Source organism: Vulpes lagopus, chromosome 17 (assembly GCF_018345385.1).
Source record: "Vulpes lagopus strain Blue_001 chromosome 17, ASM1834538v1, whole genome shotgun sequence".
Classification (NCBI taxonomy): domain Eukaryota; kingdom Metazoa; phylum Chordata; class Mammalia; order Carnivora; family Canidae; genus Vulpes; species Vulpes lagopus.
The window spans coordinates 31850689-31869654 of record NC_054840.1 but is presented as its reverse complement, the minus strand read 5'-3'; the positions used below and the strand labels follow the sequence as shown (position 1 = coordinate 31869654).

The following is an 18966-nucleotide window of genomic DNA, read 5'->3' as shown; positions in this document are numbered from 1 at the left end:
ACCCCGGGAAAGTGTCCAGAACAAGACGGAAATTAGCAAGTATTTTGAACTGAACGAAGATGGAGTTTGTGATATTTTGACAGTGAGATGGAAGCATGGCTGAAGCTGCATGTGTAAGGATGGTCCCGGAGCTAAAACCTAGAACACACGGGTCTCCATGTCCTCAACCTCCACTGCAAGAAACCAAGAGCAAACGAAACCCCAAGAAGGTAGGACAATATGATAAATACCAATGCAGCAAAGGTAATTCAGAGAAGTAACGAACCCAAGCCTTGTCCTTCGAGGGGACGGGTCCCCTGAGGTACCCGGTAGCCAGGTCACGATGGGGTAAGGAGACCGCGCCCGAAGACCCACACACGCTTACAGAATGACCGCAGTCTGCGCGGTGCTGGGCCCATATCATCACCCATCGGGACGAAGGCGCAAACCGCCAGTCCACGCAGGAAGAGCCAGTCCCCCGGAGAGCCTTCCACTTCTGGAAAACACTGAACCATAGTTAAAACCTTCCCCAAGGAAGGAGCAGAGCAGGAGGCCTGCTGGGTGGATTGCAGCTGACCCCGTGGAAAGACGAACAACAGCACCACACGGAGCGTCCAGAAACCCATGGATTCTGGCCTGGCCATGGCCCCTGCCCCCGGCCCCACATGGGCACCCACCGTCCTGGGACACCAGCTCCCCTCCCGCACCTGCTGTTCACCCATGGGTCTTTCCTGCGTCACAGACCTTCCCTCCCTGAGTCCTTCAAGGTTTGTCTAGATGACGATGTCCCAGCGCCCCTCATCCTTAGGGGACAGCTGTTTCCCAGGGGCCCAGCCCCAGACGGTCTGGGTGTCCTCACCAGGTTGCAGCCATGCCGCGTGGCTGGTCCCTATGTCCACTCCGCTGGGATGTCTATGTCGTCCCCCAGCAACAGGGAAGGGAAGGCCAGGCGCTCTGTCCCCAAGCATGTCTCCCTGTCTCCCACGCTTGCCCTGTCCCCCCTGCCGGGCCGTGGTCTGTCCGGAACCCAGAACCTCTGCCTGTCCTCAGGCCCTGCTCTCGGGCCGCTCTGTGCTCTGCTTCCCTCCGTTTGTCCCTCTGCTACTTCCTTCTTGCTGAACCTGTCCTCAAGGCGCATATGGCTCCACATGTCGTACGTGAGCCCCGTGAGCCCCGCGGGCACCATCCGTCTTGCCACCACCCCGCCCCCTCCGGTGCAGGAAACAGCGTGCGCTAGGTTACCCAATGCGCAGATGTGCCTGTGCGGTTGGTTGTTGGACAGCTCCCGCGTGCCCTCACTACGGAGTGCCTGGAGGTGTTTGGGGCATGGCGGGAATCCTGAAGCCCAGGATGTTGGTGGCCCCTTCCTGGGGGAACTGGCGGTTGTGCCATTTGCGTCTGCAGGAGCCAGTGTCTCCACGGACATGAGGCGGGTCTTCCCAGGGCCCCATAGTCACACAGACGACCAGATGCAGGGCCCAGAGACACCAGATACGGTAACTGGTGAAAGCCAGAGCGAAGGGTCTGGATTCGAGTCCAGAAGCCGCCAGCAGCCTCAGCAAGTGCTCGCGGGATGTGCCTCGATCGCACCTGTTCTGAAAGTCATTGTGGCTGCTGCTGGGAGAAGGTGGCTGGCAGGACAGGAAGCCACAGCCAGGAGAAGACACAAGGACACCTGGACCCACGCCCCCCGTCTTTCTCCTGCAGAGAGGTGTCCGCACAGGGCGGGAATCCAAGTGCCTCCTTGTAAAGTGCAGACGCCCTGGCTCTGCCCTCCTCACCTCCTGCCCCACCTGTGCCCGGGAACCAGCGGGGCCAGGTCCCTGAGCACCCGTGTCCTCGGAGAGGCCCTCACCACCAGGACCCAGGACATGGCTGGGCACATGCTGTTCACAAAAGTAGAGATTAAGGACTTAATTCTATAAGTAAATTCCACCTTTCAGCCTCCAAGTGGGTCAATTTATCTTACGATTTTCTTAAATTTCATCAAATAAGTTGCAAGAATGCAGAAATCCAGAGGCGCACAGGCAACCGGAACTGAGCTGTGTTTGCCGAGATGCGAGGACCAAATACCCTCACTTGGAGGGATTTAAGCCGTAAGCACCTTTTATTGGTTTTCATTAGGTGGTTGAGGGCAAGAGAAAGGACACAGCGAGGCGGATGCAGTCGGGATGGATTAATGTGGTGGCACCACCAGGGGAGGAGGTGAAAGGCCTCGCCCACCAGGGAGGGGGACGCACACCTGTTCTCCCCGGCGCTGCCAGTCTTCCTGACCTGAGGGCCATTTCCTGAGGCCCCTGCCCCAGCCCACTGCCCTCTCTCCTGATCTCACCCAGCACCCACGCCAGCCGTGCACACGGGGGACCCTGGCCTGGCACCAGAGAACCTGGGTTTGTGTCCTGGCTCTGCCCCAGGGGATTGGGCTTTCCAGGAAGCCCCCACCCTGAACCTGACAGGATGATAATACTCATCCACCTACTTCCTGAGGGGCTCAGAGGTCATGCCCTCAGGTGGGAAATCCCGCCAACCAGGACCGTTCTTCCCACTGCTGTCTGTCCCCAGCATGAGGGCACAGAGCAGCCACTGTTTTCTCTGCTCATAGACACCCACCTGGTAGAATGAGGCTCAGGAAATAAAGAGGGGGCTGCTTTCAGCCCCAGGTTGGGGTGACAGGAGCAGCTGGAACCAGGGGCCAGGAAGATGCAGCCCGGCCTCACAACTCCACAGACGTGGGGCTTCACCCCGCCATGGCCAGTGCATGCCCTCCGCGGGACACTGTGCAGTGTCCAGAGGGGTCGCCTCCCCATGACAGGGCGCCGTCCTTCCCCTGCAGGGGGCTGGGCCGTGGGGCACTGGGGTACGTGTCTGCGCTGAGCTGACCCGTAGACAGGGCTCCCACCTGAGCCACATGCTGTTCCCTCTGCCTCCGTCTGCCTGGAGGGGTGGTCTGGCCCAGACGGCCTCGTTTCACACCACTGGTTTGTGAGGTGCTACAGATTTCAGTTCCCATGGTGACCCTGTGATAAAGTATTGGCAAGGACCTTGTCAATCTCTGAGGATAATTTTCCTCACACACAACAATCCCCCTCCCAGAGGGGATCTGTGGAGGCTTTGGGGTCCCGGGGTGTCACCCATGTTGCTTCCAGAAACCCTGTAAGACCTAGGTCCCTAAACCTGCCCTCCACGCCCCCTCCCTTCAATCGTGCCTGGTCTGAAGGACAGGGCTCCTCCCATGACTCGTTGTCTACGCTCCCTGAGCCTGAACCTGCCACAGGATCCTCTCCTGGCCCCGGGGTCACAGCCTCCCGGGCACCCCATCCTGGCCGTATCCCTGGCAGCATGCGGACAGGACTGAAGCCAGTCCCATGCACACCCCACCAGAGGCTACAGTAAGAGCCAGCGAGGCCGGCACTTCTGGGAGGGCCCAGGGCAGCAGGAGCCCTCGCGGTGTCCGCGGGAACAGAAGTCAGCGCCACCCTCCTTACAGTGTGACCTGGCCGTGGCACTCTTGCTGGACCTTCATCCAGGAACAGGACAACTGACATAATGAGGCACAGAATCCTGTGTACAAACATCCACAGCAGCTTTACGTGTCACAGCCCCACAGTGCAAACATCCCCAATGTCCCCTGCCGGGCGTGTGGTCCTGTCCACCATGCAGCCGCAGCACCGACTGGGTACAGCTTCCAGATGGGAAGCAGCAGACTGCTGGCCCCACAGGAGGATGCCGAGCAGAAGGCCAGTGTCCGTGGGTCCTATGTGCTGTGACTCCATTTATCTCCCCACAATGACAATTTCCCTAGTCAGGGGCTCAGGTTCTGGGCTGGGAGGGGGGCATAAGCACCCTGAGGCCAGGGGCACCACCCACGGCCAGAGCCGTCCTGGTCATGCCGATCCACATAGGCAGGGAGAGGACATGAGTCCCGCACACACACTGGGCCAGGCTTGGTGTGCTGGTTCTGGCCAAGGGTCCCCGTGCTCCAGGAGGTCACCCGCTGGGGACACCAGGAGAGGGTCCTGCAGGCAGAGCCAATTAGCAGCTGTATTCCTATCACACTGAGGTTGAGGGGCGAGGGCCACCCAAGGATGCCACGTCCTAGCCCTGGAACCTGGGGATGTGGCCTCGCCTGGCAAGAGTAACTTTTTGGTTGGGATTTCTTGAGGGTCAAAGTTAGGGGGATGTAGACTGACACAGAGGCTGGCTTCAGAGCAGCTGGGAGGGTGCAGCGCGAAGGCCTTTCCAAGGGGCCAGGGGCCAGTGGGGGACCCCTGTTGGCAAGGCCACGCTGTGGGCCCCACTTCTCTCTCATGCTGTTTGTGAACAGCTGTCACAGACAGTGGCTCGCAGGTCACTGACCGCTCACATTGGGCTGTTCACGTGGGCAGAGTGGCCTGGCTGTGGACCACTGTTTGGAGTCGACCTGTGTGTTTGCTGGGGGTTGGGGAGGGTGCCCAGCCAGCTCTTGTATTCAAGCTCAAGCCAACAACATCAATTTTTTCCTGGAACACTTTTCACATTCACGACGCCGTGATTTCAGACTATCACCCACTTCCTGAAACAGGTGATGGAAGAGATGAAGGGCTTCGTTCAGGCTGGGGAACCACCCCCTGCCCCCGCCATCAGCACGGTATCAGTCCCACGTGTCCTTCTCTGCCTTGGTTTCTCCTGTTCCTCTTTTTCTAAAAACTGATGTTTTCTGACCAGGTTTCTCCAGGTGAATCTGAGTAACTTTGTTGGAAAAGAACACACTTCCCCAGACAGTCGCAAAACCTCCAGTGGCCGAAGTGAGTGGTTCTCCATCCCGGCCCTGGAGACCACGGTGCGCCTCAGTGGAACTCTGTCTAGAAGGGCGACACATAATCCGAGTGTTACAGGAAGGGGCAGACCACCAGCGCCATGAATATGGAAGCCCGGCCACCAAGAGGGTGCAAGGGGCCTGTCGAAATGCCAGGGCCATGAATAAAAGCAATTTCCTGACCACGTACGTTGCTAAAGGTTAACATTTGTGCAGCCGTCCAGTGTTTGCTGAGCTCAGGAGCATTGTCCCCGGGAGCCTCCTGAGACCCACAAGAGCCTGTTTCTCAGCAGTTCAAACTTGAACGCGTCTGCGTTTGCATGAAGTCTCATTAGGGTGGCTCCTCTGGGTGTCCTATTCAAGCGTCAGGACAAACACTGTCACAACTGTCTCCCTGGGGCTGGGGTGGGGGGTCTGCATTGTAGTGCAGAGTCTCTACACTGGGCGGGAAGGGTCTGTGAGGTCCCCTGATCCGTCCAGTCCCACCAGCAGCCTGCCCTGGGGCCTGAGCACGAGGGCAGCTGGGAGGGGCTGAGAGGAGCCTGCACAGGGTGCCACCAAGCCCTGTGGCTCCCATTTCTGCCCTCCCTTTGTGGACTGTGGTTAGGAGGGAGCTGAGTGGGGTTTTTTGCCTGTGGTGGGGACAACAGGAGCTTGAGGACCTGAAAGAGAAGCCACAGCCTGGGGTCGAGGAGGTCAGGTCTGGGGGCAGTACTGCCGCTGCCTGCTGGCTGCTCACTGGCCGGGCCTGTCCTCTGGGGCTGCTTGTGCCCGCACCCTCAGTGGCTCAGTGGGCAGCCCTGCTGGCCCTTCACCCTGTGTATCGTGCACATTTTCCACCCTGCTCCCTGCACCCCCTCCCGGGCTGAGCCCCCCTCCCCCCCTCGCCCAGCCCTCCAGGGAGCAGCCCTCAGTGTCTGGGTCACTCCGCCCCGTGACAGTGACAAACCCAAGGACCCCCTGCCCAGGGGCGCAGAGCGCAGCAGGTGCCCCATGTCGGGCGGGGGCTGCCCTGGGGACCCCGGAGCCTCGGCCGACGGCATCGCTCCCCGCCCGCGACCCTCGCCGCGACCGCCAGGCCGGAGAGCAGGGGATGCGGCCGCGGCCCACGCGCTCCCGGGGCTCCGCACACCTTGGCGCGCACGCCCCCGGGCGCCCCGCCCCTTCCCGCCCCTTCCTCCAGGAGCCCCGCCCCCGGCGCGGACCCCCTCCCCCGGCCCGCCCCTTCCTCCCGCGGACCCCGCCCTCCCCGGCCATGCCGCGAGCGCCCCGGTGCCGCGCCGTGCGCGCCCTGCTGCGGGGCCGCTACCGGGAGGTGCTGCCCCTGGCCACCTTCCTGCGGCGCCTGGGGCCCCAGGGCCGGCTGCTCGTGCGGCGCGGGGACCCGGCGGCCTTCCGCGCGCTGGTGGCGCAGTGCCTGGTGTGCGTGCCCTGGGGCGCGCGGCCGCCCCCCGCCGCCCCGTCCTTCCGCCAGGTGGGCCGCGGGGGCACCCTGCTGGGGCTGGGGCTGGGGCTGGGGCTGGGGCTGGGAGGGGACGGCCCCCCTCAAGACCCCGCCGCCCCCGCAGGTGTCCTGCCTGAAGGAGCTGGTGGCCAGGGTGGTGCAGCGGCTGTGCGAGCGCGGCGCCAGGAACGTGCTGGCTTTCGGCTTCGGCCTGCTGGACGGAGCGCGCGGCGGGCCCCCCGTGGCCTTCACGACCAGCGTGCGCAGCTACCTGCCCAACACGGTAACCGAGACCCTGCGCGGCAGCCGCGCCTGGGGGCTGCTGCTGCGCCGCGTGGGCGACGACGTGCTCACCCACCTGCTGGCGCGCTGCGCGCTCTACCTGCTGGTGGCCCCGAGCTGCGCCTACCAGGTGTGCGGGCCGCCGCTCTACGACCTCTGCGCCCCCGCCGCCTCTCTGCCGCTCCCGGCGCCCGGGCTCCCCGGGCTCCCCGGGCTCCCCGGGCTCGGGGCCTCGGCGGACCTCAGACCCACACGCCAGGCCCAGAACTCGGGCGCGAGGCGGCGCCGGGGCAGCCCCGGGACCAGTGTGCCTCTGGCCAAGCGGCCCAGGCGCAGCGTGGCCTCGGAGCCAGAGCGGGGCGCCCACAGGTCCTTTCCCAGGGCCCAGCAGCCTCGTGTCAGCGAAGCTCCCGCTGTGACACCTGCCGAGGCGGCTTCCCCAGCGGCCTCCTGGGAGGGAGGGCCCCCCGGGACTCGTCCAACCACCCCAGCCTGGCATCCATCTCCGGGGCCCCAGGGAGTACCCCATGACCCAGCACACCCAGAGACCAAACACTTCCTCTACTGCTCGGGTGGCCGGGAGCGGCTGCGCTCCTCCTTCCTGCTCAGTGCCCTGCCGCCTACCCTGAGCGGGGCCCGCAAACTCGTGCAGACCATCTTTCTGAGCTCTGCGCCCCAGAAGCCAGGGGCCGCCCGCAGGATGCGCCGCCTGCCTGCCCGCTACTGGCGAATGAGGCCCCTGTTCCAGGAGCTGCTTGGGAACCACTCCCGGTGCCCCTACCGTGCGCTCCTCAGGACCCACTGCCCGCTTCGGGCCATGGCCGCTAAGGAGGGGTCTGGCAACCAGGCACACAGGGGAGTGGGCATCTGTCCCCTGGAGAGGCCAGTAGCAGCCCCCCAGGAGCAGACGGACTCCAGACGCCTGGTACAGCTCCTCCGACAGCACAGCAGCCCCTGGCAGGTGTATGCCTTCCTGAGGGCCTGCCTGTGCTGGCTGGTGCCCACTGGACTCTGGGGCTCCAGGCACAACCAGCGCCGCTTCTTGAGGAACGTGAAGAAGTTCATCTCCCTGGGAAAGCACGCTAAGCTCTCCCTGCAGGAACTGACGTGGAAGATGAAGGTGCGGGACTGCACCTGGCTGCACGGGAACCCAGGTGAGGAGTGCAGGTGAGCAGGTGCCTGGTTGGCCTACAGGAAGGACCAGGCCCACAGCCCGAGTGTGGTAGGCCCCTCCCTCCCAACCATCCATCTCTACCTCCTTCCCCCTCCCGTTTACATGAACGTTGGAGATGCTTGTGGGTGCAGGCACGCCCTGGGCCCAAGCAGTGAGCACGTGTGATGTGCATGGGCACGCCCACGGCAACAGGTGACGCGTCCAGAAGCTCTCAGGAGCACACCTGCACCTTGTTCATCATCCCTTTTTGACTTTAGGGTTTACCACCATGAAATGGTGCCCCACTCATATAGACGTGGGTGCCAGGACAGGAACCCACTTTTGTGGAGTGGAAGATAAGCCTCCTGGGCTTCCAGGCACATCTGGTCAGCCAACATACAGATGTGAATGCTGCGGCGGGACATTCAAAGGAGGGGAGATGGTCTCCTGACCAAGCCCCCCCCCCCCCCCATCTTTAAGGACAGAAGTATCACCGGGAAACGGAGGAGAGCAGAGGGCTCCGCGATGGGTGTTCTGTGGGATGTTTACTAGGAACCTGCGCTGTGGCGTCCCTCCCACCTTGTTCATCTGGATTTCGTGTGGAGTTTCCTCTGCTCACCGGGTGCCCACCCTGCCCCCCCCCCGGGACCCCCTGCCCGCAGGGCAGTAACCAGGACAGATCTTGCCAACTTGCCATTTGACCTCCCCTAAGCTCCCAAGATGCCTGAGGCTTCTAGATGAAAGGAGGAGGCAGAGGTGTCCGTTAGAGCCACAGTGACCTTCTGGGGCGGGGGTTACCACGTGCCCTGCCCATCCCCACAGATCATGGTCATGATAGCCTCTGATGGGGGCGGGGGGCACACACTTCAGCTCCCCAGGTGATGGCAGACAGCCAGCGCACCTTCCAGTAACTGGGGCTTGTAAGGTTTTGTGGGTTTTTTTGTGGGAAAACAACACAGCCTGAGCTCTGCTCTCTTAGCAAATAGTTAAGTGTACGGGAAACACAAAAAACTAAGTGCCATGCTGTACAGCATTTTTCCAGAACTTTCAGCTGGCATGCCTGTGAACCCGTCACCCGTGGCCCCCTGCCCTGTGCGACAACGTGGGTGCGCCATGACGGTGTCTGGCAGTGGGGGATGTACTGTCGCAGGCCTTGCGCTCTCAGGCTACCGCTCACTTTTTGGAAAGAGCTGAGTTCTGTGACCATCCCCAGCTTCACACCGGCTCTGCCCATGGGAAAGAGCTGGTGCATTCCAGGGTGAGGAGGGCCCAGCCCCTGGATCTCTCCGAGTCATTGCACACTCAAGCTGTGCCTTGGCCAGCTGTTCCTTCCTACGACCATAGCCTTGCCCAACGCGTACTGGGCTGAATAAATGATGCCTCACACCAAAGCTCTGTACGCGTGGCCCTCGGGTCGCCTTCTCTGCCCTCCCTGCTGGAACACCCCTTCCTTTGTTGGGCCGACAGCGACTGTCCTGCCTGCCTCTCAGCCCCCCGACTCCCGTCAAAAACTAGTCCGCATCCCCAGAGGCCAGACTGCCGGGCTGTCCACATCTGCTGCCAGGAGTCATGAGACATCACGAAATGGGCTCTTGGTGGCGGCCCTCATCCCCTTACCCCGGGCACACATGGCTCCTCATAGGCTGTGCGCCGCGCCGGTCATCTGTCCCATCGACACGTGCGCCCCTCCCGCCATGGCCCCTGGTCCTCGGAGTGGAGTCCTCTGTCTCTGTAGGGGCCTCAGTGGGGCTTCCCAGAGCCTCACAGTTTGAATCTGGCCATCGTTGCTGCCAACCTGGAGCATCTGATTTCTTTCCTCTGATGATAGACGCATCCTCTCCGGGTGTGCCTGCCTTTGCCGGGCCCTGTGTCCCTGTTTCTGGGGGACTGTGTGCCTCTCCCCCCTCCACCCTCCTTCCCTGTCCGCCCAGGTGTTAAGACCTGTGAGCTCTGCCATCTAATCAGGGTCTTTGTCTCCTGCCCTTTTCTTGTCTCAACTTCCCGTCCTCTACCCCAGACCGGTCTTTGGGTCCCTTTTCTACTCTTTTATGGTCTCTCCCATGTCACTTATTAATGGGGAAGCCACCAATTCCATGGGCGCCATGGCCTCTGTGGCAGCGTGGTGACACCTTCTCTGAGTGCACAGAATAAAATATAGAGGAACACAGGGAGGACTGTTTGGGCCTTTGGTGCACGTTCCAGCTGCGGGACATGTGGCTGCCTCTCTTGCCTGTGGAACCCCAGGCATTCAGGACGGGATCCAGTGATGCTGCTTAAGGACTACCTGTGACCATAGGGAGAGCCTGTCTCTGGTCTCCATCCTACTCATAGATAAGAACTGATGACGCAGCCCTGTCATCTCCATCCGGCAGAAACAACGTGACTGCATGTGTAACTTAAACTTTCTGGAAGCCACATTACAAAGTAAAAAACAAAATGGGAAACAAATCTAATAACGTCTTTTGTTGAAGCCCAGCATACGCAGGACGTCTTCATTTCACGTAATCAGTAGAAGTGTTGTTAGTGACATGCATCCCTGTAGCTGAGGATCGAGTACACAGTGCCTCAGTCCCGACCTGCCCATGCCGAGCGGCCGGTGTGGCCGCGATGGGCGGTGCAGGTGGGGTCGCGTTCACCAGGGGCTGGGCTGAGACTATTCTGTGTCTTTCCCGTTTCAGGAGCTTGCTGTGTCCCGGCTGCTGAGCACCGTCGGAGAGAGGAGATCCTGGCCAGGTTCCTGTGCTGGTTGATGGGCACGTATGTGGTTGAGCTGCTCAGGTCATTTTTTTATGTCACGGAAACCACGTTTCAAAAGAACCGACTCTTCTTCTACCGGAAGAGCGTCTGGAGCCAGTTACAGAGCATAGGAATCAGGTGTGTTAGTTGGTGCCGTGTGTTCTCCTGTGTAGGTGACAGCCCTGAGTCCTGCTCACCTTGCTGGCTCCAGGATCCCTGGGCACCCCTTGCTGGGGGTCCCATGGGGGCATGGATTCCAGAGACCCCCCTTTGTTTACCTGGGAAGTCAGAGTTTGGGCTGAGGTCTGGGCTCTTGGAAGTGGGAGAACTTTATACCGAATGGAAACCACCACCTGAGCCATGCGGCGCAGGGGCTGTGTCTTCCTGCATCTGGGAGAGGGTCTGGAGGCCTTTGTCGTGGGTTTGAGGTGACAGACGGTGCAGGCTGTTTAATAATTTAAATATTTTTAATTAAATATTTATTTAAATATTTCGTGGCACCTGATCCACAGTGGCTCTTGAGATTCCTTGTGGGGACCGTAGGACCTGTGGCCCTGCCTGGGGGGCGTGTGAGTCCCGGGTGGGTTGGGCTTGTGCACTGCCCTTCCCTACTGAGGATGCCAGTCCAGGGAGCATACTCAGCCCCAGCAGCCAGGCGACACCCTGACCCGGGCTGTGGGTGGTTTTGGGGGAAAGGCTGCAGGTCATGGGTCCGTGGAGAGGTGGCTCTGTCTCCTGTGGGGGCTGTAGCGGTCTCCACCTCCCCCCGCCCTTGCCCGAAGTTCCTGTCTGGCTCCAGCCTGTGCTTCCCAGGCTCTGTGCTGGAGGGAACCAGGTGGTTGGGCACCTGCTGGGGAAGGGCACGCCTACAGGTGCCTGGCTACAGCTGCAGCGTCTTAGGTTTCTGGGTGCTTGGTCCTGCCGACTTGAGGAGCACCACTCTCCACTGCCAGGCCCACCCACCCTGGGCTTCCTGCACAGCTGCCAAGCTGCATCCCATGAGGTTCTCTGTTTCAGACAACACTTCAATAGTGTGCATCTCCGAGAACTGTCAGAAGCAGAGGTCAGGAGACACCGGGAAGCCAGACCTGCTCTGCTGACCTCCAGACTCCGCTTCCTCCCCAAGCCTAATGGGCTGCGGCCGATTGTGAATATGGACTACATCATGGGAGCCAGAACATTCCACAGAGACAAGAAGGTCGACTTGTTTCCTTTCTAAGTAAAGTGCACTTAACCCCCAGACTAGGTGTGGACGTAGATGGGGCCAGATGAGGGCCTGCAGCCCGTCAGGCCCATGGGGCACAGAGCACCGTTGACGGGGCCGGGTGCCCGAGTGCAGAGGAGCTGGTAGGAAGGCCGGTCCTAGGAGATGCTGGGGCTTCCATGAACCCACAGGTTCTCATGGCATAGAGCTATCCACTGCTGCAGGGGATGGTGACCCATCCATGAGCCAAGGACAGAAAGACCAGGTTATTCCCCTGTCACCAGCCTGTTGGGCTTCCAACAACCCACATGGGACCTCACCCCCATGGTCAGCAACCCCTCCTGCAAGCCCTCACCCTCATGGTCACACCCCCTGCCCCCTCCCTGCAGGACCTCACCCCTGTGGTCAGCACCCCCTCCCTGCTTCTGCAGGACCTCACCTTCGTGGTCAGCACCTCTCCCCACTCCTGTAGGACCTCACCCCCATGGTCAGCACCCCTGTCCCCTCCCTGTAGGCCCCCCCCCTGTGGTCAGCACCTCCTTCTGCAGGACTTTGTTCCCATGGTTAGCGTCCTGTGTGTTTCCTCCCCCCATCACAGCATCTGTCACCAGAGATCTGACTCTTCAGTGGCTCCATTGAGTGTTTGGGGTGATTTTGTCACTGTGATGCTCCCACTTAAGGAAGCAGGGCTGTGGACAGATGCTTGGGGAGACCCTGGGTCTGGGGTGGGTGTGGGGGGAATCCTCCAGCGACCCTTCCGGAGTCTGAGGGATGCTGAGCAGACTAGGAGGCACAGAGGCAGGGGTTGTTCTGGGGATCCCGCAGGTGGAGGTAGCAAGTCTGACCCAGGCCCCCTTGGGGTGGGCGCCCTCTGACCCAGCTGCCCTGGCCGGGGCTGGCTCTGCAGGTCCAGCATCTCACCTCACAACTGAAGACACTGTTCAGTGTCCTGAACTATGAGCGGGCCCGGCGCCCCAGCCTCCTAGGGGCCTCCATGCTGGGCATGGACGACATCCACAGGGCCTGGCGCACCTTTGTGCTACGCATACGGGCCCAGAATCCGGCACCCCAGCTGTACTTTGTCAAGGTGGGTACCCGGTTCTGGTCCCCGCCCCACACCCAGGCGAGCCAGCTGGGCATGTCAGGCCTATGAGAGCAGCCCCTCCGCCAGCTAGCCTGCAGCCTGGGTCCCGGCAGGGGTAGTGGACGGAGGAGGAGCAGCTGGCTGGCAGCCCTTGGGTTTGCCCGAAGGGGCGTCCCGTGGTGGAGCCACGTCACGTCTCTGTATAGAGGGGGATACGGGCCTGCCCTGGGGTGCTGAGTCTGGGGCCATGGGACAGGTGTGTGCAGCGGAGACAGGGCAGTCACTGGGTGGTCAGGGTGTCCCGGGTCCTCCAGTGTCAGATTCACCCGAGTTTGGTAGTGGCAGGTGAAGACCAGCAGTACCTGGGAGCCTGGGGCCAGGTGAGCACAGGAGCAGCCTGTGAACAGGCACATCGCTCCCACACAGGTGGACGTGACGGGGGCATATGACGCCCTCCCTCAGGACAGGCTGGTAGAGGTGATTGCCAATGTGATCAGGCCTCAGGAAAGCACATACTGCGTGCGCCACTATGCCGTGGTCCAGAGGACTGCCCGGGGACACGTCCGCAAGACCTTCAAAAGACACGTAAGACCCAGAGGGGCGTGCATCCCACGATGAGGGTGTCTGGTCTGGAGGTGTCCATGACAGGGTGCGTCTGTGGCACTGGTGTGTGTGCCCCTGGAGGCCCTTGCCCACCTCCGTGGGTGCTGAGCTGCACGTCTTCTGCCCCCAGTCCTGGAAGGTACCCCACACTGTCGTCAGTGTTATGGTCAATTCTCATCGTCCTGCAGGCTGCTGCCTCCTGTCCCCTGTGCACTGGTGTGTGTGCATGGGAGGTGTGCCGGCAGCAGCAGCCACGTATTCTGGTGATGCCCCCCCGCTGTCCCTTGGGAGCCCGCGCCTGGCCCTTGCCCATGCAGAGGGTCTGGGTGTGCTGCATGGCCAGGGCTAGGGGAGAAGAGAGTAGAGCAGCCGTAGGGGACAGAGCCCACCCAGGAGCTCCCAGGACAACCTCATGTGAGCGCCTCGGGCAAGGCTCCCGAGTGTGGTTTGTGAATCTTGAGTTTGCCTCGAAATGAGACAGTGTGCCTGTGGACACAGATGGTCGCCAACACCTGGGTTGATGTGGGAAATCACGCGTGCCCCCGAGACCCCTGCCCACTCCCTCAGGGCAACGTCTACTACCTGGACTCACCTGTCTCTAATTCAAGCAGCATGCACCCTTCCTGTCTGCTTTCTTCTGTTCCGGGTGGGCCTGAGATGTGGCTTTTCCCTCTCCTTGTCACGGTCGGGGTCCTGTGGCACCAGTGCTGCTGGTGGGGCGCACGTCTCGGGGAGTCCTTGTTTGGGCGGGGCAAACAGGCCACCACGGGCATTCCCCTGACTGCCCCCATGCACAAGAGCCTTCGCTTCTGTTGGGAGTGTTGCCCGGGACGGGGAGTGGGGAGTGGTCAGTGTTGGGGGGTGACCACCCTGGCATCCCGGGGGCAGTGTCCTCTAGGGCCTGAGGGTGCCCAGGGCTCATGGGGCGTCCTCCTGAGGAGCTGCATGCTGAGAGCCCTTCAGACGTTGGCCACTTGGAGGCCTCCTCCGGTGAGATGTCAGTCGAGTCATTTCCCCACGTGTGATGAGCGGGGTGCCGGGTGCTCCTGATTCCCAGGGTGTCATAGCGCCCAGTGTGGTCCTTGGTCAGGCGGATGCACCACAAGCACACGAACACATTCTAGACTGTCTTTGCCTTTTTGGTCCCCAAAGTGACGTCCTGCACTTCTGTTAGAATGGGCGCTGCTTTCGCCCCCATGTTCAGCTCTCAGCTGCTGGACTTGACTTCTGGGGCGTAGATTCGAGCTTCTTCAGGTCTTGGCCTCCATCCACGTGTTTTCTGCCTCTGACCACCCATTAAGCCTATTTCCTGAATTCTTGGGTCAGCAGTCCCATTCTCCCATCTTGGAAATCCCACGCGGGTTTTCTCACAGGCTCCAGGTCTCTGGTTCGCTTTTTCTTCTGTTTCTTTTGTTTTATTTTGTTATTTGTTGTTTTTTTTTTATTTACTTCTAATTTTTTTGTTTGTTTTTAAGTCCCGGCAACTCAGGAGCCGCCTCGTCCAGAGGCAGGTTCCTGTCACAGCTGCTCTGCTGTTTCTGTTGTTTTATCTTGTGGTTTGGTCACACAGGCCTGCCTCCTCTCATTTGTTTTTCATGAGATACCGGCCTGTACAAAATTAAAAGCATAGGTTTTGCATAAAACTTTTCTTCTGTAGGGGTTCATCGCTCCCCTGACAGTGGGACTGATGGATCCCATGGGTCTGACAGGGTTTGGTGTAAGACCATGTAGGGCTGGCCCCTGCCCCCCACCCCCAGCCCCTTGCACTCACCTGAGGGCCCCTGACAACCCCTGCGGCCACCAGTGCTCACGAGAGGGCCCCCCCTGCTCACCTGAGAGCTTCCCACCCCCCCTCTGCTCACCTGAGAGCCCCCTGACACTTTGCTGCAGCCCCCTGCACTCACCTGAGGGCCCCCGACACCCCCCCGCGGCCGCTGTGCTCACCTGAGGGCCCCTGATACCACCTCAGCCCCTTCCACTCACCTGGGAGCCCCCACCTCCCCTTTACTCATCTGAGAGTCCCTTTACCCCCCACCCCCACTGCAGCCCCCCCCCCCACTCACCTGAGGACTCCCCTACCCCTCACCCCCATTGCACACCCCCATGCTTACCCAAGAGGCCCCCCCCCCAGGTGACAGCCCCTCTTCCTCCTGGGGTGCCCAGTGCTCAGAGCTGAGAAGTAGTTGCAGGTTTGGACATTTCTCCACCTACTCCTCAGACCAGTCCCTCCTCCTGGCTGCTGGGGTGGCCCTGACTCCTACTGCCTTCTGCTCACACTCCCCCTCCTGAGAGCCCCGCTGAACGGACAGGCCTGAGAGGTCTTGGGAAGGTGGGACTTCTCCCAAGACTGGGACCCCAGTGGCTCTCCTCGGCCTGTCACCAGCTGCCGGGGAGTGACCTGGACAGCTCCTGTGGCCTGTGGCACGACCATTGTCCTCTTGGTCCTGGCTGGGTGTCTGCCTGCCTCAGCCCCTTGTCTTTGCCAGCAGGTGTCCACCTTTGCAGACCTGCAGCCTTACATGAGACAGTTTGTGGAGCGTCTGCAAGAGACAAGCTCGTTGAGGGACGCCGTGGTCATCGAGCAGGTGGGGGGGGCACAGCTCACCACGGGAGGAACGTGGACATGGGTGGAGGGGCCCCGTGCAGCCTCCGCGGACTGCACCGTGCTGCCTTTGGCCTCGTTTCTGCCTTCCCACCAAGCCGCGTCCTCTGCCGCTGCCCAGCCTTCCTGTGGTTCGCTAGAGATGTCCTCTGCCTCGGGTTGGATCATGAGGCCGGAAGAATCTGTGCCCTGTCCTGTGGGAGGATAAGTTGGCTTTGCTGTGTCACCTCACCTGGGGTTGACCATCTAGCAGGAAACCTGTTCTTCTTGCATGTAAGCAGGGACTGCTCATGAGCGCGGGGCCCTTGGTGATGGCTTAGCCCACGTGGCTGTGGAACCACTTACAGGGACAAGCTCGGCCACCCGCTGAGGCTCGGACATGCAGACCCGTCTTCTCTGGCCACCGGAGCCCCGCTGGGGGCCACAGGCCACATGCTTACTGGCACGTGCCATCTGGGCAGCGTCCACAGGCTCGAGCCCAGCCGGAGCCACAGACCACCTGGTGTGGCCTCCAGCGCGGCGCCCCTGCCCGTGTGCGTGCCGCCCTGCCTGCCCACACGTCTGTGCCTTCTTCCAGAGCTCCTCTCTGAACGAAGCTGGCAGCAGCCTTTTCCATCTCTTCCTGCGTCTGGTACACAATCACGTCGTAAGGATCGGGGGCAAGTGAGTTGGGGTCCTCAGCACCTTTCCGTCATCATCCTGAGACCCCCCTGCCCGCATTGGGGGGCATCACATTCCACATAGGCATGCCGGCCCCTCGGCTCCCAGGGTTTGGGAGGTCCTCTGGCATCTAAATGCCGGCAGATGATTTTTTTTTTTATTCGTGCCAACAAAACCAGACACCCCTGGGTGAGCAAGTGCGTGAGGACCCCAGCGTGGCTGATGAGAGCGGGGCTCCCCATGGTTCAGGTCATGGCTGAGGTCGTTAGGGGTCAGCTTGGATGTGGCGCCTCTCTGGGGTCATTCCCTGGGCTCCGGAAATCAGAAGTTTCATAGTTCAAGGAGGTGCTGTTACTACGGTTAGGAGGAGTGAGAGCATTCACAATAGTGAGGTTATATTCATAATATAGGCTGATATCTGCATTCTGAAAGGCTCCCCCACAGTGCACAGTGGCGGGGGGAGGGGGGTCTTCTCATGGATAGCTTGCCTGGACGCCCGTCAGCGATACCCGCGTCATAAGAGAACTGTTTCAAAAAAAAAAAAAAAAACCCACAAGAGAATTGTTTCCATGGGAAAGGCCAAACCCATGGCCCCCAGGCCTCCCTGAGAAGCGCCACTCACTTCGCTGCCACTGTGACCTTGATAAAAACGAGTCGTGCCTCGTGCAGACGGTTGTGTGTGTGAACAGACCCCCAGCAGGACTCTGTAGGAGCCTGTGCCCAACCTAGATTCATACCCCCAGATCTGTGTGTCGGTGGGAGGGGGGTCTGCAAGCATGGGGGTCTGTGACACGAGCGCCAGGCCCGCCGTGGCCTGCTCCTGCCCGCAGGTCCTACATCCAGTGTCAGGGGGTCCCTCAGGGCTCTATCCTGTCCACTCTACTGTGCAGTCTGTGCTACGGGGACATGGAGCGCAGGTTGTTTCCTGGAATCGAGCAGGACGGGTACGGATCCCTCGTGGCACCCGTCTTCCTGGCCCTCGAGGTGTGGACGGGGCCATGCGTGTCTTTGTGTGAGGCCACGTGGGAGGTTGTGGGAGGTCAGCCAGGGCTTCTGAGTGGCAGCCACGCCCCTGCCCCTGTGTCCCCGGCCACCACTGCATCCATGAGACCCGTCAGCCATTGTCCAGATCCTTTGGAGAGGATTACATGATTTTGTCTACATGAACGGGGATGCTGGCGTTTGTCCAACGTCGGGCCCCTGGCTGCAGCACTCGGTGCCTCTCTGCTGCAGGGTCCTCCTGCGCCTGGTGGACGACTTCCTGCTGGTCACCCCTCACCTGACGCAAGCGCAAGCCTTTCTCAGGTAAGGGTCCCTGCACGTCTCTGTGGCGCTCCTGCGGCCCATGAGCCCCGACCTGACTCGCCGAGTCACGGTGCCCACCTCGCATCTGTGCTCCCCGAGGTGTCTTGCCTCTGGCGAGCGGTGCGCCATGCCTTCTGGGGGTTCTGAGAGCCAGGGCTGTGGCCGTGGGAGCGGACCCCGAGCCTGGGGTGGGGGGTGGGTGGGCATGGGTGGTGCCCTGGGGGGCGGGCTGCGTCCCTGGAGGCTGTGCTGCACACACAGGAACAAAGTGTGGCCCGAGTGCTGGTTCGGCTCCCCAGGGGCGCCTCTCTGTAGGCCACGTGGGAGGGAGAGTCTGTCTGTCGACGTGCTCACTGGTGGTGCTCAGGGCCCAGCGACCACTTGGGAGCTTGGTGCATTTTGCCAGAATTCAGTTGGCACAAGGGCTCCTTTCCTTCGCGCCGTGGTCCTCAGTGCCGTCCCTCTCAGGCCCCACCCTCTCAGGCCCCACCCTCTCAGGCCCCAGGTGGCCAGTGGCTTATTTTCCAGTTTTCCAGTGGCTTTTCCAAGGAAAGAGAAGGTTGTAAACCAAGGGGTGTTTGTTCTGGACAAACCCATCTAGACAGTATCTCCGACCCTGAGCCTGCCAACAGGGTCCCACGGGGTTCCCAGGGCTCAGAGTGAGCTAGCGTTCAGCAGGTGTGTCCTAGGGCCACCGTCCACACAGCAGCCCGGTAAGGCCTCCCTACAAATGTGAGTTCATCGCAGTGCAGTCCAATGACAGATTCTGATCCTCGGGCAGGGCCATGTCCTGAGAGCTCCGTACCCACGCATGGCCAGTAGCTGCCAGGGGCACAGCGCCGCTGCTGCTGTGAGAGTCCTGGGGGTCAGGCCGCAGGCAGGTGGCTCAGAGTGTGTGTGGCAGGGTTCCACCTAGGAAGCGAACCACTGGGTGGGGACATCCTTCATCCCGTATCCAGCCTGGATTCCGCCCGCATGGGCAGCCCAGCAGGTCTGAGATCCGTGGGGAGACGCTCCCCAACTTGGGACACACGGGTCCTGTGCTTCAGGCCCTTCCCCGGCGGGGCTTCTGCCCCACTGTGGACAGTCCCCTCCTTTACAACTGTCAACTGTGTCAGC

At 61.1% G+C, this 18966-nt stretch overlaps 1 protein-coding gene across 14 annotated transcripts in view; it reads left to right on the top strand.

Moving 5' to 3' along the window:
* The first annotated feature begins 6029 nt into the window (after positions 1–6029).
* TERT (telomerase reverse transcriptase) overlaps positions 6030–18966 on the top strand; it is a 19115-nt gene continuing 6178 nt past the window's right edge. For 6 of the 14 annotated variants that reach the window (XM_041731734.1, XM_041731732.1, XM_041731737.1 and 3 more), the window contains exons 1-10: positions 6030–6248; positions 6343–7654; positions 10332–10527; positions 11407–11587; positions 12501–12680; positions 13104–13262; positions 15770–15865; positions 16460–16545; positions 17373–17486; positions 17776–17847. In XM_041731734.1, coding sequence (XP_041587668.1) covers positions 6030–6248; positions 6343–7654; positions 10332–10527; positions 11407–11587; positions 12501–12680; positions 13104–13262; positions 15770–15865; positions 16460–16545; positions 17373–17486; positions 17776–17847 — 2615 coding nt within the window. Of the gene's footprint in view, positions 6249–6342; positions 7655–10331; positions 10528–11406; positions 11588–12500; positions 12681–13103; positions 13263–15769; positions 15866–16459; positions 16546–17344; positions 18331–18966 lie in introns of those variants that run through there. The other 8 variants (XM_041731742.1, XM_041731741.1, XR_005984230.1 and 5 more) reach the window with 6 other exon arrangements.